This window comes from Acyrthosiphon pisum, unplaced genomic scaffold (assembly GCF_005508785.2).
Source record: "Acyrthosiphon pisum isolate AL4f unplaced genomic scaffold, pea_aphid_22Mar2018_4r6ur Scaffold_20960;HRSCAF=22641, whole genome shotgun sequence".
In the NCBI taxonomy this organism is placed as follows: Eukaryota; Metazoa; Arthropoda; class Insecta; order Hemiptera; family Aphididae; genus Acyrthosiphon; species Acyrthosiphon pisum.
The window spans coordinates 261,273-281,070 of NW_021770374.1; the positions used below are offsets into that span (position 1 = coordinate 261,273).

Below are 19,798 nucleotides of genomic sequence, written 5' to 3' on the forward strand. Positions count from 1 at the left end.
CTGTATCGTATGACTACTGATAGCACTATGCAAATAATAACTGTGTTACGTTCTATATATATACAACACATAATATTTCATTAAAATAATATTAAGGATACATTTTTACAAGATTCTCTATTAAATGGTTTATAATATCAGAAAATTAATAATTAACAACAACTAATTTCAGTACAATCTTTGTCCGCTTCAATACCTAAATCTCGGCAAACACAGCTAACGTCACATCTATAGTTGGTGAAATTATTCACAGCGACTTCATCCATAATAATGTTTTGATCTCCACATTGTATTGTCACTATTTTTTCATTATTGAAATGACTTTGTCTTCCTTAATAAGTAATGGTAAAATCTGAGGTTCGGCGTAAATAGAATAATTTATTTCCATAAGTATACGTATTAATGATAGGTAAAATCCCCTGGTCATTTTCACGATATTATTTTTATATTTTTTATGAATACAGTTTATTTTATCACCAGGATGAAATCCAACGTCAAATGACACTTATTTGCTATTTTCCCAATCATACATTATTTAGATAAGATACTCTCCTTGTAGGCTCATATCACAATGGCCATGAGTAAAAACTTGCATACATTCTTATACATGTATGTTGACATAATACAATACTAATTTATTTTATTTTAATAAACGTATAAAACCACATCTGTATCTTCCATCATTCATTTCTCGAGTTTTATCGATGACCAGAAACCCGTAATCACTGTGATTCCAACATAAATGAGAAATTTTCCGAAATTCTGTGAAATCCATATCTGCTGATGAATGATCGTTGAATATATGTCGTAAATTTGTATCATCTTGTTTCAGTATCATTAAAAAGTTTGAGTTATCTCTTATTAGCTGTTTCGATATTTTAGAATATGTCTGTGCTAAATAAAATACAGAGCTAGCACCTGAATGTCTTACAATGCTGAAGTATTCTCTGATTACAGATTGACATCATCAAAAATTATGATAGAATTTTTCTTAGTCAAGTTCGGTTTTATTACTTTATTAGCACTTGTAAATATGAAAAAATTGGCACCTTGTATATCATCTATTATTTTTTTTAGTAAAACATATTTTTCCTGATCAGAGGTTTTAGAGTATAAATAAATATTTTCAAATCTCACCCCGCTGTAACTTAGATGTCATGTTTGGTGGCAGAAATACTACCCGTATTGCGGGTATTTCGGTCTCTTAAAAAGAGACCAAATTCATCTGCGTTGAAAATGTCTTTAGAGTCGTATTCTTTAACAAACTTGGTAGTATGTTTGTTCGGTAATGTTCACTGTCAACTTCAGACACCGCGACACTCTCACTTGATATGATTTTTTCTACTATTCTGTTCCTCAATTTAAATTTTTCCAGCCAACCCGAACTAGCTTGAAATGTGAGGCCTAAATTTTTTGCGAACTCTGCTGCTTTTACTTGAATTAACGGTCCTGAAATGGGTAAATTATAATCTCTTACTCGCTTTATCCATTCGGTCATAGCATGCTCAATTTCTGGGAAACTTGATGCTTTAAATCTTTTCCGGCGTGGTAAGCAGGGGGCTTCTTCAACTGCTTTGAGAATTTTATCTTTATCCTTCAATATAGTCGATAAGGTACTAGCAGGAATACCGAATTCACTCGCGATATCTTTTTTGCATTTCACTCCTTTTTTTACTTCTTCAATAATTTTTATTTTATCACCGACAGTTAGAGACTTTAAACTACGTTTTTCCATCTTGACTTGACAAAATCACAAAATAAACTGAACATTTGCTGTGTCAGCATTATATAAAATATCGACGTATACATTTCGTATTTCAATCGATCAAAATGAAAACTTTGTTATTATCATCTTAAAACGAGATTCACATAGGCACTGATTTAGTTATTTAAGCTTTTAGCTACATCTTACCATTCAGTACTAGTTACTACCTATTAGTACTAGTTACTACCTATTAGTTCAGTACTAGTACTACCTATTACATTTTTTAAATATTCTTATACCAATGTATAATGTATCTATAATATATATGTATATTATTTGGTTAATGGTTAGCATACAATTTGTACAGCAAGTATTTGCACCTCTGATCTGTGGTCATATATTTTCATTTTTAATACAATTCATTTACCATAGGTATTTTTATATAATATTTTATTTTATTGCGTTTAAAACGCCTTGTGTGGTTGCATGTGCCAAAGCGGTTGAAACGCCACGTTCCAACCCCTGTGTGTGGCTGCTAGGGCCACATCATGAGCATTAAAAAGCTGGTTACACATCAAACGAATAAAAACACTTAAAATAAAAAACTTATTAGGAATCTTGCATACATGTATGCATTAAAGTGAATGACGTATGCAGATAATATGAAAATCAAAAATTAAACATATACTTTTATTTTATATCACTCTAGATTGTGCTATTCATTAATAGAGGTATATACATTACCCACTTATAATACATATTCCGATAGTTTTAAGTCCATATAATTCCAGGCCCTAAATTAATAAATATTGTTTTATATATTTTATATCGACATTGGACGATTATATTATAATATATAATCCTTATACTTGCGTAAATTCGATGAAAGTGTAAATTAATTATTTGACACATTGAAAATAATGATTATGCACCTATAGGTATATATATATATAGATTTGTTATTATGTAACCTACCGAAAAGTTCATTTTCTGAAAATTTACAAAATAAAGTATATTACATTTTAATGTAACTATAGGTATACGTATTTTCCAATAGTTCCATCATCTACTCTCATTAATCTTTATTTAACTATATCTGATATTTTGTGCCGACTGCCGACCAATGAGCTGACTGACAGTCCAGGTACAGTGGTGTACCATATGTACATTGTACACCTATGTCAGTAGAGTGGGAGGAGGGAGTGATCAAGTCAAAGTCTATAAAAGGCCGTACAACAAATAGTTTAACGCCTCTAGAGTTTTGACTTTTACACTGCAGTTAGGTACACCTATACCGTCCTTTTTTTAACCTGCAGTCTGCACAATACATCTATAAAAACAAAATATATTATACGTGTGAGTATTTTGAAATTTTACATTACTTATATTTTATAAGACATTTAAAATTTAAAATTTAAATATTTAAAAAATGTTATTTCTTGACTAAGGTTTTGATTAATTAATTGCATTATTTGTTACATAACTTATGTGAAATTTTAAGAATTATTACACAATAATATTATGTTCCTTAACTTTTCAGTATGGCTATCATAAATTTGTCATCTAGAGATTTGTTTGCCGAAATTGGCGTGGCATCGGTGTTACTGAGGGCTGATGAAAAGTTGGCCACGGCGCATTGCGTCTCCGAGGACTTCCAGATGGGAAGAGGCATTGCCATAAACTTCAAGTAAGTACATTTATAGCTTTATTTTATATCATTCATAACTTTATTTTCCAAAAATACAAACATACTCAAGCAATTATAGTTTTTAATTGAAATAAATTGCGCAAAATTTGTATAACATATATAGTATTATTTAAATTAATAAAAAAAAACTGAGAAAATCGCATAGTTGTATAATAAATGCGTTTTGTGAAATTTTCAATTATCTTCATTTTTGATTTTAATGAAAAGAAATTATTTAATTCTATTTAAATTGCAGGATGAAGTACGGAGCCCTTGGAGTCCTGATGGGCCAAAAGGTCCGGGTCGGTGGTGTGGCGGAATTACATCCGAGTGACGAGGGAGGTAAACTTTATGTTTTTTACCTTGTCACGAAGGTGTTATTCCACCACAAACCGACTCTCTAATCACTGGCCGATTCGTTGAACCAGTTGCGGGATCGATTGATCGATTTAGAAATAAATCGATTGATTATTCCAAAGCTTGTGTGCAATTTAGATCGGATGGATTGGTGCGTGGTCTGCTTTCAACCACATCCGGCCAAGGTACAACCATTACCGTGTGTGATCCCGAATACGTAAGATTTTTTTTATTTTGTATACATCGTAAATAATTTGTTGGGAAATTAATTCACTATTATTTCATTGTAAATGTAATTTTATATAGCCTCAAATACTACCGCACAGATTGGCACCTCTGCGGGTGGAGAGTCGTGTGTTTTGCGCCGCCAGTAATAATGCTGCAGATCCGAGGGAAGTATTAATATTACACGTCGATCTTGTTAGTGCCAGTGAGAACTCAACGTTGGATAGATGCATCACCCACTTAAACTTGAAAGACGAGTAATTTAAATTAAAATATTTTTATGTTATTTTTAATTTTAATTCTTAAATTCAATCTATACCGATCTACATGTAACTAAATACTAAAATGTTTGTTTCAATTTATTATTACAGATTAATATCCAACGGAGTTTGGGCCTCATTTGAAAAGGGCCACGTAGTTTCAAATTTTGCTAATAGTAAACATTTTGTAATTTGGTTGAAGGGTGAAGATACAAAACAAATATTGTCAATGTAAATATAATTTAATTTAATGAATTACACGACTACACGGTTATACTGTAGCAAGACCCAACTAGGGCAGACTCGCGCAATTTAGATTTCAATTTAGATTATGAAGATGGTGAGGCGTGGAGTGACGCGGATATATTGAATACTTACACCACATTGGAGTGCAATGAAGATGAAATACAAATGTATGAACCATTCACAGAAATTTTGCCTGGCAACCAAAAAAAATTAAATCCACAGTTCGTTACAAAATTTATTAAAATTGCTAAAACTATAAAACCCCAGCTAACAGACACGGCAAGCAACAAAATTGCAGAGGAGTATTCTGCTCTTAGATGTTTGGAACCAGATGATAGGACACTACCTATTACTATAAGGTCCTTAGAATCATTGATCCGTCTCTCAACTGCTCATGCCAAAGCTAGGCTATCAAAGGCTGTGGAGTCGAGGGATGTAACAGCAGCTACGGAATTTATGAGGGCATCGTACTTTAAAAAATATTAAACAAAAACCTGTGTGTATTTACTTTATATATTGTATAAACCTTATATATTCAACCGGTTTCAAAAAAAAAATATATTCATTAAAGAATTCATCAACAACATACTTCACACTCATTTCATAAAATTAACAACCAATACTATAGAAGAAAATTACATCACAGAAATAAATAATTATAAGAAAACTTTAACAAATTTGCAACAGGTCTTACCAAAAAAATGCACACGATTACGGAGGTCATCACGCCGTAGAACGGACTATAGCAATCATCACGAGGGATTATTGGTTTGCCGGATTGAGACGGTATGTGCGTCAACACGTTCACATGTGTCTCGATTGTTTGATTCACAAACGCCCAGCCGGGAAGAAGCCGGGCCTGCTTCATCCTATTCCGACTGGACGGAGGCCGTTCCAAGTGATTCACGTCGACCACTTAGGTCGACCATTCGAATTTGTGAAAAAAATCTTTTTAAAGCTGCATATAAACAAAAAAAAAAATTAATTAAATTACACATTCTTCTTAAATTTATAAATCACATTAAATATCTAAGTCATGGTATAATCGATAATAATAATCGAAAAATAATTTCCCTTAAAAAAATTATGATTGTTTAATTCCTTTTGGTTGTAACTTGCTGCAGTAAGTGCAACTCAGTCACCCCGGTAGGCAATGTTCAATAATTCAATTTGATGCAAGCTTGTACCCATAAGCGGACATTTGGTTGAATTTTTAGGGGGACTATAATAATAATCGACATTTATTATTATTGTTTTAATAATAATCTGTTAATTTTTTTGAAAATTATAAAATAGTATTCAACCAACAAATGCCTCTAACTTAATAAAAATAAAAAAAATTTATAAAAACAATGCCTCTTACAAACTACCATTAAAAATCATAGAAAATAGCAATCTGTTTATCTATTCATCTTAAAATCCCCCCTACCCCGACGTACACCTATGCTTGTACCTGATCTACCCGAATAACCAATGGCAACCGATAATAAATAAACACTAATTTCTACAGTAGACTGTAACCTATGGCAACTATATGCCATTTTATATAAATGAAAATAAAATGTCCAATGTGAACCTCAATGTCCCTGTTTGAGCACCTCTTTAAAATTCTAATTTTGGCATATCCTTTCTTATTGCACGGTGAAAGTATTAGAAGTACCACTATTCCAAATTTCAAGTTCGTACGTTGAGTAGTTTTTGAGATACAGGAATTAGTGAGTCAGTGGTATTTGGATTTTATATAATATATAGATTCCCTTCTCTCTCCCCTCCGACAAAATAAATGAAAAATCGGGTGACGTGGTGACACTCAGGAAGAAATTTGGAACAACTCTGTGATCCCTTCAGATATCTGTCAGATATAACACTAAAATATTTCTGCAAAATCGGTTCAGTAGTTTTCTCGGTTTGCGCGGTCGTAGAAAACCACTTCCAATTTTATATAGTAGTCTATAGATTATGGCTGAATAACCCGGCGTTTCCCAGAAAAATTTTGATTAATTAACTCCTTTATGGGTATAATTCACTGTGCATATGAAAGCCAAATCATATTATATTTTAAATTTTAGCCATCCTGCGTGGTGTTTTCCGTGAGACTAGCTTATGATTATGTGAACAGTTAACAGTATATTATCAGGTAGGCAATCTAACCTGTGGTAGATTGTGGACACAGCAAGGTGAGTGATAAAATAAAACCTATACTACTATATTACAGTGGCGTAGCCAGGATTTTTTTCGTGGGGGGGGGGGGCTGATCAACTTTTACACTTTTACACATTAAATACATACTAGATACTAGCACATATAGATAGCTGAAAAGTGTTAATACTTATAGGTACAGTGGCGTGCTCAGGGGGGGAGGTTAGGGGTTATACCTCCCACTCCCCTATTTTCTTTTTTTGCCGACCTACAGGAAACCACTTATTAGTTATTACAGCTGCTTAAAGTCATTAATTTTTTATTAATTATGAATTTTATTCGTTTAGTCAACTAGCTTGAAACTTAATAGGTACGTGGCTCTTTTTCGTCACAATTTTTTTTATAAGCATTTAGTTCGAATTTTGACCAATTACGAAAAAATCACGAAAAGTGCAAATTATTTTGAGTTGGAAATTTATAAAAATTTTATTTTTAAATTTAACTATCTAAGATTTGATAATATAATACAAAATTCCTCATAAGTTTGTCCACCTTTATCAAAAAAACTTTACTGGAAAGTCAAATTAAATTTTTATGAGCGTTTGAAATTCAAATTTTAACATCATTCACTCGATTTCTCATGTAGCAATTTTCTTATATTGTATTTTTTTTTATATATATTATATATAACAATACATTTTTAATTGTTTGGCCAAAAAGCATGGAAATATAATATACGGCCCTAAAATATTTTTACAAAACTAGTTGAAAAATATTAAAAATACATATGCACAGTTTTAGATTCTGAGTGAAACGTTGAATGTATTGATTTTATAATGATGTGTGTGTTTTCTTTTATTTTCCAAATATTTTGACTTATTTTGAGCTCTTTACGGACATTTTAAATTTCCATTTTTTTTTTCTATAAATATCAATAAAATTTTATTTATTGGATAAAAAAAGCTTGAAAACTTGATAGAAAACTCCTAGTATATTGTTTCAAAATCAGATGAAAAAAATTAAAAATCCAGTCACAATTTTTTTTTTATAATCATTTAAAGTTCAAATATGGACAAAATACCTAATAATGACGAAAATTTGAAAATTATTTTGAGGTAGAAATTCATAAAAATTTTTCTTTTTAAATCTACGGTTTGAAAATTTAATACAAGATCATCCATAAGTTTTCTCTTTATCAAAAAAAAAATTTTTCAAGCAAATCAAATTAAATTTTTATGAGCGTTTGAATTTCCTATTTATACAAGATTGGATATTCACTCCATTTGTCACGTAGCGGATTTTATATTTCATTGTAATTCAAAAACGATTAACTGTAGATACATGAACATTTTACCGTATGTTTAAATTTTCATTTTCTATACACCATAAAATTTTGAAAATATTTTGGCCCTTTTTGAGCTAATTATGGACATTATCAGTTTTCAATTTTTTTAGTTTTTTTTTCCATAAATATCGATAAATATATATTTGTTGGTTGAAAAAGCGTGAAAATATAATGCAAGGCTCCTGATATATTGTTACAGTAGAAGTTGAAAAATATTGAAAATACATAGGCACAATTCTTTTTTATAAGCATTTAAAGTTTGAATTTTGACAAAATATATTCAATTTAAAATTTAATTATTTTTTTAGTTAAAAATGTATAAAATGTTAAACTTTTATAGCTAAGGATTAAAAATTTAAAACAAGGTCCCACGTAAATAGGTTATATATAAATTACTTTATTCACAATAATATCATCAAATATACTTAGTAATATCATAGACTGACTGACCGTTGTCGCTCAGAATCGTTTTTCTAATACAATGATATTATATCTGTTTCGGCTGGTACGCCCAACAAAATGTTGTGTGGGAAATTACCAACAGTATGGAATATAAAGGAGATAATTAAAGAAAGAAAATAAATGTAGATATAAATATAGCAATATATGAATAATTCGATAATAAAATATAATGAGGCCTTAACCTAGTATGTTAGTACCCTTAACTTAGGCGATCACAAAACGATCCACCGTAGTAACTACAGCATATAAAATATAATAATAATACAATCAATAAAAACAATAATATCACGGTACGACCTGATGTTGGTGATATGGCACCGCGACGGAACAGCTGGTTTATATGACGACGGTGTGATATCACGTGTATGTGTGTGTGTGCCAATGATGTAATACCCGAACGGCTGGCTCGCGCTGCGCTTTCGCGGACGGGCGATAATGATGAGCCGTAAAATACTTAATGTATTCGCACTGCGACGAGGGACGGGCGACAATACATAAAATGGACGAATTTCGGTCGCACTGCGAAAACTCGGACTGACGACGATTTTCTTTACGTATATAAAGATATAACGGCTGCACGAGCGGTCGATCACGACGCACTCGTCAGGGCAACACCACCGGTACTAATTTCCCTCCGCTATATCCAGGCCGCCGTGGACGGTCAATCGACAGATAAGCTTATCTGCCGTTTGGTGGTGGCACGGCATGTACACTGATTGTAGCGTCAACAATATCATTGAATTCAAGTTTAACGCTATCCATGACAGTGATCCACTTGTAACCTACTATACAGCAGAGCGACAACCACTTACCCACCTTTTTTTATAAATATTTAAAGTTTCAATTTCGACAAAATTTATCAAACTTAAAATTTAAAATGTGGATAATTGGATGTCACTCAGCAGCCCCCTTAGCCCCCCCCCCTGGCTACGCCACTGCTATATTAGTATATCTTTGTAGTTCAAAAAAATGTTTATACAGTGTAGGTAACTAAAATAGTATTGAAGTCATAGATAATCATCCCAATTTTTTAGGAGCATTCAATATTTATAAATTATTATATTTTGGTGGTTATTTTACTTTAATTTATTTTTACGGACAAATCGGCGTAAATGTACCAAGCTTTGTGAAATAATTCGTATATATAACCTGTAACCAAAAGTAATCATTAATGAACAAAAAAATTTTCAATTTCCACCGTGAATCTTAAGATCCCTGTTTGACCACCTCATTAAAATATGAATATCAGAAAATCCTTTCTTATTGCACATCTAGATCAATAAAGGAACCATTGTTGCAAATATCAAGTACGTACGTTTATTTATTTATTTATCAAAATTCAAAACGAATAATTTCACTAATCTGATAAGTAGAATCTTATCCAATATTGTATATTTAAATTAAATATTGCTTGATAGATGGCGCCACTATTGTATTCTTTAAACCCCTTAGAGGACGAATTTTGAAAAATCTTTTCTTAGGGCCAATTTCACGTAGCCCTGACTTGTTGTCAGAAACTTTCTAAACTGGTGTCAAAACAGTCGTTATAAATAGCAAGAATTTTCGAGTCCATTCCCGAAATTTGCAAGTCAAAATTTCAACCCCTACGATTTTTTAAAGTTTTTCCAATCTGGCCTTGGATCTACATAATATGAAAAATCCAAGACGGCAATAAAACGTGTATCCATATTTTTGGATAAGTAGTATTTCTCAAACATTTTCTATGCAATAATATTATATCCTTGTAGATTTTTTTTCTAGGTCAAGGGATTTTATTCCGCAAGTTGTATTAATTTAATTGCGTAGGTAGGCGGTCACTTCAATACAGTGGAGTGTTATAACCACAGTAGGGATGGATTGGGCCCAGTTGCAGAGATGACGAAATGTCAAGCAGGAGCTGGAGTAGCAGTATTAAATAATGGGATGTATGCTGTAGGTGGATTCAATAGTAAAATTATACATCATAGTGTTGAGGCATATAAGTCTAGTACACTACAGTGGACTTCTGTTGCGTCTATGAATTTCCTTCGGAATAATGCTGGTAATACTTCTTATTAATTCGAAATTAAGATTTTTTTTTTTAATATATTAAATTGAATAACATTTTTAATTTAGCTGTAGTCGCATATAATGGATAACTTTATGCTGTGGGCGGAAATGATGATAATAAAGACTTGAAACCCGTGGAATACTACAACCCTGAAACAAATACCGGGTCCATGAACCAATCCTTAATGCTGAACCATGAACGATCTATATCAGGTATCTGATAAGCCACCATATTTATACTCGTCATAGATTGAATAGCTATGGTACAATGGTACATAGAGGGGCTGTATAGGGTCCTGACGCGGTACGCAGCGGCCACCAGTATAAAGTACAAGTACCACAGCGACCGGTCTACGCTATCGTCAACCACCACCACGGGCTACAGCGCGACAACGCCAACTCTCCCACCGCGCTACAAGGGCACAAGGTGGAGGGAAGGACAGGCCAGTCGCGCAAAACAAGTACCAGCCGCCGGCACCTCGCTCTCTCGTCCACCGACCGTCGAACGACAACCCTCCGTTTCGTAAAAGTGTCATCATAGGATATCTATAACTATATACGCTATTCCTGTTTTTATTACAAATAAACTTCCCCTGCGGACTTCAACAATAACCCTGAGTTGTGTTATTCATCATAAATTACGAGTGTTTTTCCTACGTCCATACTAAGCACTAGCAAATCTGCGACCGGACCATAGGCGTAAACTGGGGGGAGCGAGAGGGGCAATCGCCCGCCTCAAAAATATAAGGGGGGCAAAGCCTCCCTTGGTATTTTGTAAATTAATTTGAAAATATTATCAAAAAATCATTTTAGATTTGTAAGAATTATTTTTTAAAGAAAACTGGAAAATATAATATTTTTAAAAGATTAACTACAGAAAAAAAAATTAACTGATTAATCAAAATGTATTTATTTATTGGCATTTGCCACATGCGATATGCCATCGTAATACCTCAAGATAATAATTATTATGATAATGAGTAAAACGTCAGCCTACTGTGTTCCGAAAAAATCATTAAGGTACGGTAAAATCTTTGTTCGTATACTATGGATGGAGTCACAGCGTATTATATTATTGCCGATATTAGCGACGAGTCTCCGAATTAGGTGATCGATGTGCACATGAGCAATGCAACTCTTCGAAAAATTATCCAGAAGTTACTATCACTGAATTATTCTAAATCATAGTTCGTGGTTAATTATATTATTATAGACTATAGGTAGTAGGTAAGTAATATATTATTATAGTGGGCATTATACTATTTTTTCAATATAATATTATATTAAAATCAGTGCCGCAACTAGAGATAAAAGGGCCCAGGTGCGAGTCAAATTGTAGGGCCCCCTATTTCAAACTTTTGTCTTACAAAATTGCATAGCATCAAAAGAGCAATTAGGGGTGGACTTATAACCCTCTGGTAACAAAAAAACACAGAAAATAATAAAATATCCAAGCTTATTATAAAATATAAACCGTAAATAAATTGTTGTGTTGAATAACAGACTAACGTTTAACGAGTAACGACGAACAGTAGTACGTACATATTAAATGTACATTTAACATAACATAAGAAATAATAATATTGTTTGGATCCAGTTACCAAAACTGATAAGCGTTGATAACGAATGTGACGTCATGCTATCCGAGCGTATAATAGTTTTATGATAGTAGATAATATGATAATAGGTAAGTGGCAGTGCGGGCCGTGGGGTGCCATGCTATTTTTAAATGTATACATTATATTATGCGAATTAGGAAAATATTTATTTTAGAATACTGATAAATGATAATGTTAAATTGTAAAAATGAAAATATCATATTATCTATAAATTAAAATTTACAATTTATAATCATTATTACAATTTACAACTTACTATACTATTCATTACTACTATTTACCTACTCAGTAGTGACTAGTTGTTGTTATTGGCCACAAAGTGCCATACTATTCCGTGTACTTAAAGTATTAATTTTAATGTTCTAAAATCGTTGTTGTTAAACTGCCTATGCTCCTACAGTCTAACGTAGTAACGTGTATATTTATCAATTAATTTTATATAGTCTTTACTGTATGGACACAAATACACTGATACAGTAATTTGTAAATTGTTAATACATTTCAAAAGTACTTCTTTATATTATGAATTCTGCCAACTCTAAAATTATTTGTGCTTTATTTATTTAATCGTATGGCTTAACAAATCATTTACAGCAAAATTAACAATAAAATAATAAAATAAAATATAAACATAAAGTATAATTTAACTAAATTTAGATTAGAAAGGTTAAGGTTTTATAAATATATAATATAATATGACATAACAATGCGTTACAGTTTACAGGTTACAGGTGCACGTCCAGTTCCCTTATCCACTTTACTGCTTCCGGTGTTATCGCGTGGATTCCTTCGATGCCCTGGTTGAATTTCCTTATCTGGCATTCCTTTATTATGTGATTTATCGGTTTGTCTATCGTTGCCGCAATCGCATGCTGTCTTGGAGTCGCCATTTATACATCATATCAGCGCATCGGCCATGGCCTGTTCGAAGACGATTTAGTACAGACCATTCATGCCTAGGTAGTTCCATACCCATAACTCCTTGATTGGGGTCCATCACCAGGTTTTTGTTTTTGATTGGTAAAGTGGAGTTAGTCCATTCATCGCACCAGCACTTTTTGGTTTCAAATCCTGATCTTATTAGGTCTTTAGCTATCTTCCAAGGCGGTTTCCTTGACTTTAGTCTAAGTGCTGGTATATCTTCTAATCTTTCGGCTAGCAGTGAGTTCCTCCTATCTTCGGCTTTCCTGATAGTATTAATAAGTTTCTGCTTTCTTCGTAGGTCTGGTGGAGCTATATTGGTTAGAACTGGTAGCCATTGTAACTGGGTGGACTTCACCGTGCCGCTAATCACTCTCATTACGCTATGCAATTGTGTATCAACTTTTTTCACGTGTGCACTATTACACCAGTCTTGGGCACCGTATGTTAGCGCCAGTGCTGCTGTCCGTAATGTTTTAGCGCTAGCACCCCATCCTGTACCGGCGAGTTTTTGAATTAAATTGACTCTGGATCGTACTTTCTTTCCAGTTTTGACAAGATGTTCTTTTTTGTGCCGTATGTGGTAGAAAAAAAGAAAAATTAAATAGCACTAATTGGTCTAGGCACATAGAAAAATGTAAAAATAAAAAAATAAAGTTAACACCAATTTGTTCCAAGGTTACGAGTAACATTTCTTTTATTTCAGCATTTTTTAAGGCTACTACAACAGAACTTTCAGTCGGAAGCACAGGTAACTATTAAATATTAATTATTACTTTTAATTTAAAACACCCAACATTGACATACTTACATATTTATAAAAAAAATAAAATAATAGCCAACCATGAATTCAGAGAGTCTTCTACAATTAATATAGAACTAGAAACTTTTGCAAACAAAGGTAATAATATAAATTGCATTTTATTTATTATTTATTAAAAAAAATCATTATTTTTTTTAAATATACTTAATAGCAGATGAACGATCAAATGAAGTATCTACATTGGGAATACAGCAAGAACCTGCAGAAAAGTCACATATAGGTAGATGGTAGATCATACTATTGTACCTAGATATTTTATAACTATTATTAAATTCATAAATTATTAAAATCATTTATTTTTTTTTAAATTTACTGAATAGCAGATGAACGATTGTTAATAAACAAGTTTGGTGAAGAATTTATTAAAGGTTTAAAATAGGTATAATATTATTTTGTAGAATCACTATAATCATAAAAATTTTACTTTTTGCAATTTAAGTTATAAGTCTTTTAATAGAATTTCAGTTGATTTATGATCAAAAAGTAACCAAATTAATTCATATTAATTTTTCTTTATTTAGAATTGATATATTTAAGATAACATAATTTTATAATTTATTTCATTTAATATAATTATGTGTTTTTTAATTAACAGTGAGAAATCTCAATAATAGAGTCTATGAGTTAAGTACTAATTTAAAATGGAAAAATGACCCAGCAATATTTAAAACTATTCAATTTACTCCAGATATGTTTAATTTAGTACTGAGTTGAGGACCATGTCAGCCGAATCATAATGAAATGCCTCATAGAGAATTTCCAAAAGATGAAATGAAGAAGTTAGTATGATGTTAATTAATTTTTCACTTTTTTGTGTTATATTTTTAATTTATATAATTGTAATTCTTGTAGTAATTTGTATTGAAAGGTTTCTATAGATAATTATATAGACATGATTTCTATAAATCATTTATTCAAATCACAATTTTCAGTATAAAATTAAAAGTAATGAGTATGTGAAAAAAACATAACATAACTGTAGTAGGAAAAAATAGAATAGCGATAGTGGAAGGTGGATATCTTTAGGTGAGACGTGTATATTATTATGTTAAACACAGTGTAACAGACCGACATGTAATGTACGGTGAGTATGCAGGTTAATGACCTGCTTCAACGGGCAAGGGATGCGTCTGGCGGTCCGGTTGCTTGTGTCCTTCGAAGAAATGACAGTTCAATGATCCCCGCTATGACGCCGGTGCTCGACAATGTGTCTCAGTAGGTTATTTGTTCGTGTATGTGTGTGTGTGTATATTCACGTGTCTGGGAGTCGTGTAAAATTATGTTATTTAAGAGTTTCCACATAAGATCCTCCTACTACTGTGTTATTCCTATCTGCCTAATGATGTTTGAATTATCTACGCTTATTATACAAATATTCAAGCACTTACCTTGCGCGTAGATTGCTGCAGGTGGTTCTCCCTAGTAGTTAGTAATTCTTCGGGGTCGTGTTCGACAGTCGATATCACGATGACAACCCAGCAAACATACATAGTCTACGTGATGTCTATGATAAATCTATACGTCTATAACGTCTACGATCTCTTGTATACTAATTATAGACGCATATAGAATGTCTATATAAATATGCAATTTTTGCATCTTTGGTTAGATCTATATTTGATAAATATTTATAGATACATGGAGATAACATGATAACACGATATTCAACCAGAGGCCGCCCGTAGTGCGCGCGCACTGTATGCCAAAATGACATTATCAATTGCATTGTGGTGAACCGTGGTTTCACCCATAGATTATAAAGATATCTTTGTTATCTATGGGTTTCACCACAACATACAATTTATTAGTTATTACTTATTATAACTTAATATTTTATTATAGGTAGTTATTATTTTTAAAATAATCTAAATGACGTGTACCAAACTTTCCAAACACCTTTCATATCATTTTTAGTGTGCATTTCAGAATTTGTCGACTAGTGGTCAGTGGTTGGTTGACGACGTGAAGATTTTGTTTGTCAATTTTTTTCAATTGAAAATTTCAACAGTACGCTCAGTGGTAAGTAGATTTTATAAAATTATAAAACATTTACATTTACAACCTTATTTTTTTAATCTAAAATGCCGAAAAATCCATACAAACAAATAACTAATTTGAGTAAATCTCAAAAGAACCGCAGATTACGTGTATTACAACAAACCTCTGCAGCTAGTGATGCTTGTTCAGTACCTATTAGTTTGGTTTCAAATACTGTAGCTCCCGATCCTGATATTGAGATTAATAACGCCAATGCCGAATTCTTTAACGAATTCAATATTTATTGTCCTAGTAGTAGTAGTAGTACTAGTAGCTGTAATAATAGTAGTTCAAATGATTATTTTGAGGATGAATATTTTAATGAATGTAGTAATCTTTCTACTAAATTAAGGGAATAGGCTTCAGAGAAATATATTTCTGCTAATGCTTTGACTTCGCTTTTGCACATTCTCACTTCCTGTAATCTATTAGATCTAATACATCTTCCAAAAGATGCAAGAACATTGATGAAAACTCCTAAGCAACCTTAAATTTCCAAAAAAATTGGAGATTCCGGAGAATATGCTCATTTTGGTCTAGAAATAGGTTTGCGCAAAACATTTTTGAAATATAGCAACAGTATTTTAAAAAATTTCCGTTCTTTTAAAGTGTTTATCAACTTTGACGGTGTTACGTGCAGCCCTTTCAGAATCCAAACGATGATGTAGTTTGAAATAATAATACTAATTTCAAAGTAATAAAATGTGTTTGAATAATTTAGAACAGTCAATTATGAAAATATAGTAGTAATGTAGAATGATTCGTGGTAGTAGCGGTGTAGAGGTGTAGCGGTGTATAATGGCTGGTGACGTTAAGTGACTTCGGTCTTGCTGGTCCAGGTACATATGATCAGGCTGTGCTCCTGTCTCCCTTATATATGCTGTCAGCTCCTTTGATCTGGTCAGTATACGGAACTCGCAGGTGCTTTGGGTGTGGTCGTAAAAGTTGTTGTTGTTGTCGTACTGAAGAAACCGCCGTCTTGTGTTCATAGGTTGTTATGGATAAGATTGCTAAATGCTTTTACAAGGAGAACCGCATAGTATGGTTCGAATAAGTAAAAGCGGTTTATAATACCTTCAGTTATACATTCTAATACATGCCCATTACAACGGGGTACCAATATATAAAAGTTCTGGTGGTTCTTTGTGGCCAGTTCCTTGTTCTATATTTAAAATTAAACATGATCCATTCATTATAGGGTCATATTTCGGAACAAAAGAACCAACAAATGTTGAAGCTTATCTTGAAGACTTTGTCAAAGAAGCTTCTTATTTAACTATTAATGGTTTATTTATTAATGATCGCCACGTGTCTTTTAATATTGAGGGTTATATATGTGATGCACCGGCTCGAGCCTTAGTAAAATGTATTAAAAGGCATAATGCATATTTTGCATGTGAAAAATGCCAAGCTAAAGGTGATCATATGAATAATCGCATGTGTTTAGCTGACGTATCAGCACCACGTCGTACTGATATTGATTTTGCAGCTGGTGTCTATGATGATCACTGTCGTGAAAAGTCACCTCTTCTTTTGATTCCAAGAGCAAAATTAGTGACACAATTTCCACTAGATTATTTACACTTAATCTGTCTTGGCACTGTACAAAAAATGTTATACTTGTGGATAAAGGGTCCTCTTAATGCCAGGCTTTCAGGAGTAGTGGTAAAAAATATTTCTTATCAACTAATTGAATTACAGAAACATATTTCATCTGACTTTGCTCGAAAACCAAGAGCGTTGTCTGAGCTTTGCCATTGGAAGGGCACAGAATTTAGACTGTTTGTTTTATATATTGGCCCATTAGTGTTAAAAAAATATGTTAAATACAAATTTGTATGCCCATTGTATGACACTTCATACTGCTATAAGAATATTATCTTCATCTAAATATGTAAGTTATATGATTGATTATGCCAATGATTTATTACTACATTTTGTCACTCAATTTCTATTAACTATTTTTAATGAACGTAATTATGATTACAAATTATTTTAATGTATAGAAATATATACTATTTGATAGGACGATCACCCATTAAAGCTGTAATACCAAATTATTTTACTAAGTTCCTAATTTTGTGATTGATTATTAAATTATTTATATTCTAAGCTTTTTGCCAAGTATTTTTAATTGTTTGATAGAGATGATTGTTATTATTGTATTTATAAAATATATGTTAACAAATTGACTAAAATGTATGTTATATTTAAATTATAAGTATTATTTTAAGTAGTATGTTTGCATATTTTTTTAGACTATAATGTATGTTTGAATTTATTATTTTTTGTTCTATGTAATATAACTAAAAACAGTAATATATAATATATAATAGGTATTTTTTACCAATTATGGTATGTCTACTTAAAATGTTAATTAATGTCTATGGATAGATGTTATAAAAGAGTTGAATTTGATCTACTACATGATATATGATAGATACTTTAATTGGATCTTCAAATAGACTAAAAAAGTGGCGCATATAGACTAATCTTAGACTTATCATAGACATCTACATTTACATCACATGTATGTCTTATGTCTATGATGGATTGGTATATTAGACGTCTAATATACATTACAGTATTTGCTGGGAATATATGTATCTTGGTAGAATTTCATATACCTTACACTCTTTTATAATTGTGACTATTACCATGTGCTATTGTGCTCTCAAGATTCCTACATTCGTAGCAAGTGTACATAAAGTCAAATCCCCAACCGAATGTAATTTACAGTGATGGACATTTATTATTATACATTTATACCTTGAATACAGCTCTTAGTATTCCTACATTCGTGACAAGAGTACATATAGTCAAATCGTGTTGTTTTTCCTAAATGTCTGAACGGGGAGGTGTTGAATATTGTTTATGTGTTGCACGTGTCGCGTGTAAATGGTTCACTAAATATGTAATGGGCCAATCATGAGTCTTTAGAAGAAGAATTAAATAACCTCTGTAAGGAACCTGAGGTAAATGTGTTTTATACTTTTATACTATTTAATTTATATTTATATTTTGAGCTATAAAGATTTTAGTGTATAAGACACACTACAGTTTTTAGTTTACATTTATTCATTATTTGGGATATTATTTAATAAGGTATTAGTTTAAAACAATATTATACCCACATTATACATTACATTAAAATATTATATAAGCTTAGTTATAAAATTATTGCAATAAAACCAATCTCAAAAATAAGCAAATAATGCAAGTCCTGAACTTGGATCATTATGTACCTATGCATTTATCTGGCTACCCTAAAATAACACAAAACTTAATATTTTAATTTTTGATTTTCATGATATGTGAATATAAAATAAATAACAATAAAATAATTTATTATATATTATTATTATATTTATGCAATTGTTTTCAATCATACTATATTACTATTATTGTATAGCTAAATAGCTTTCAACTTGTCCTCTGCACAGTGGACATCTGTAATAGGGTTGACGGCTATATGGAGCCATTGTAGAATAGCTTGTGAAGCAAGGCTCACATAGACCTTGATGCATACATGGTAAAACAATTACTGTTGGCGGCGAAAATATACATATGTAGCACTGGCGCTGAACTATTGGGGTGACTAAAAGATTAAAAGATTATAATTATCAATCAATAGTTAAAATTAATTTAAATTATAAATAATTACTAGTCAGATCTTCACCATGGATCCAATTTGTATGTGGTCTAATAGCCTGTGACCTAGCCATCACATTTTCCTCATCGTTTGAATCAGAGTTTTCTAAAACTAAAACAACGAAAACTATTATTACTTTAATTATTACACACGTTTATTAAAATGTGAACAACAAATATGGCATTTGCGCTGAATTATAGATTAGGGGAAATAGTTTTTTTTTTTTTTTTATTAATTATCCCGCGGCAACTTAGGCCACTGGGAGGAGGGG

General features: G+C 31.8%; 2 protein-coding genes across 2 annotated transcripts; one reads left to right on the top strand and one right to left on the bottom strand.

Annotated features, from left to right (window-relative positions):
• Window positions 1–640: 640 nt before the first annotated feature.
• Window positions 641–1,735, bottom strand: LOC107884656 (tigger transposable element-derived protein 4-like). Its single transcript, XM_016807257.1, has 2 exons — window positions 1,267–1,735; window positions 641–945 (listed from the first exon to the last, which is right to left on the bottom strand). The coding sequence occupies exons 1-2, from the start codon at window positions 1,733–1,735 to the stop codon at window positions 641–643; spliced, it is 774 nt and encodes a 257-aa protein (XP_016662746.1).
• A 1,412-nt stretch (window positions 1,736–3,147) lies between these two features.
• LOC115034744 (ADP-ribose glycohydrolase OARD1-like) lies at window positions 3,148–3,896 on the top strand. The gene is made up of 2 exons (XM_029492148.1): window positions 3,148–3,392; window positions 3,649–3,896. The coding sequence occupies exons 1-2, from the start codon at window positions 3,247–3,249 to the stop codon at window positions 3,794–3,796; spliced, it is 294 nt and encodes a 97-aa protein (XP_029348008.1). The 5' UTR covers window positions 3,148–3,246; the 3' UTR covers window positions 3,797–3,896.
• Window positions 3,897–19,798: the final 15,902 nt, after the last annotated feature.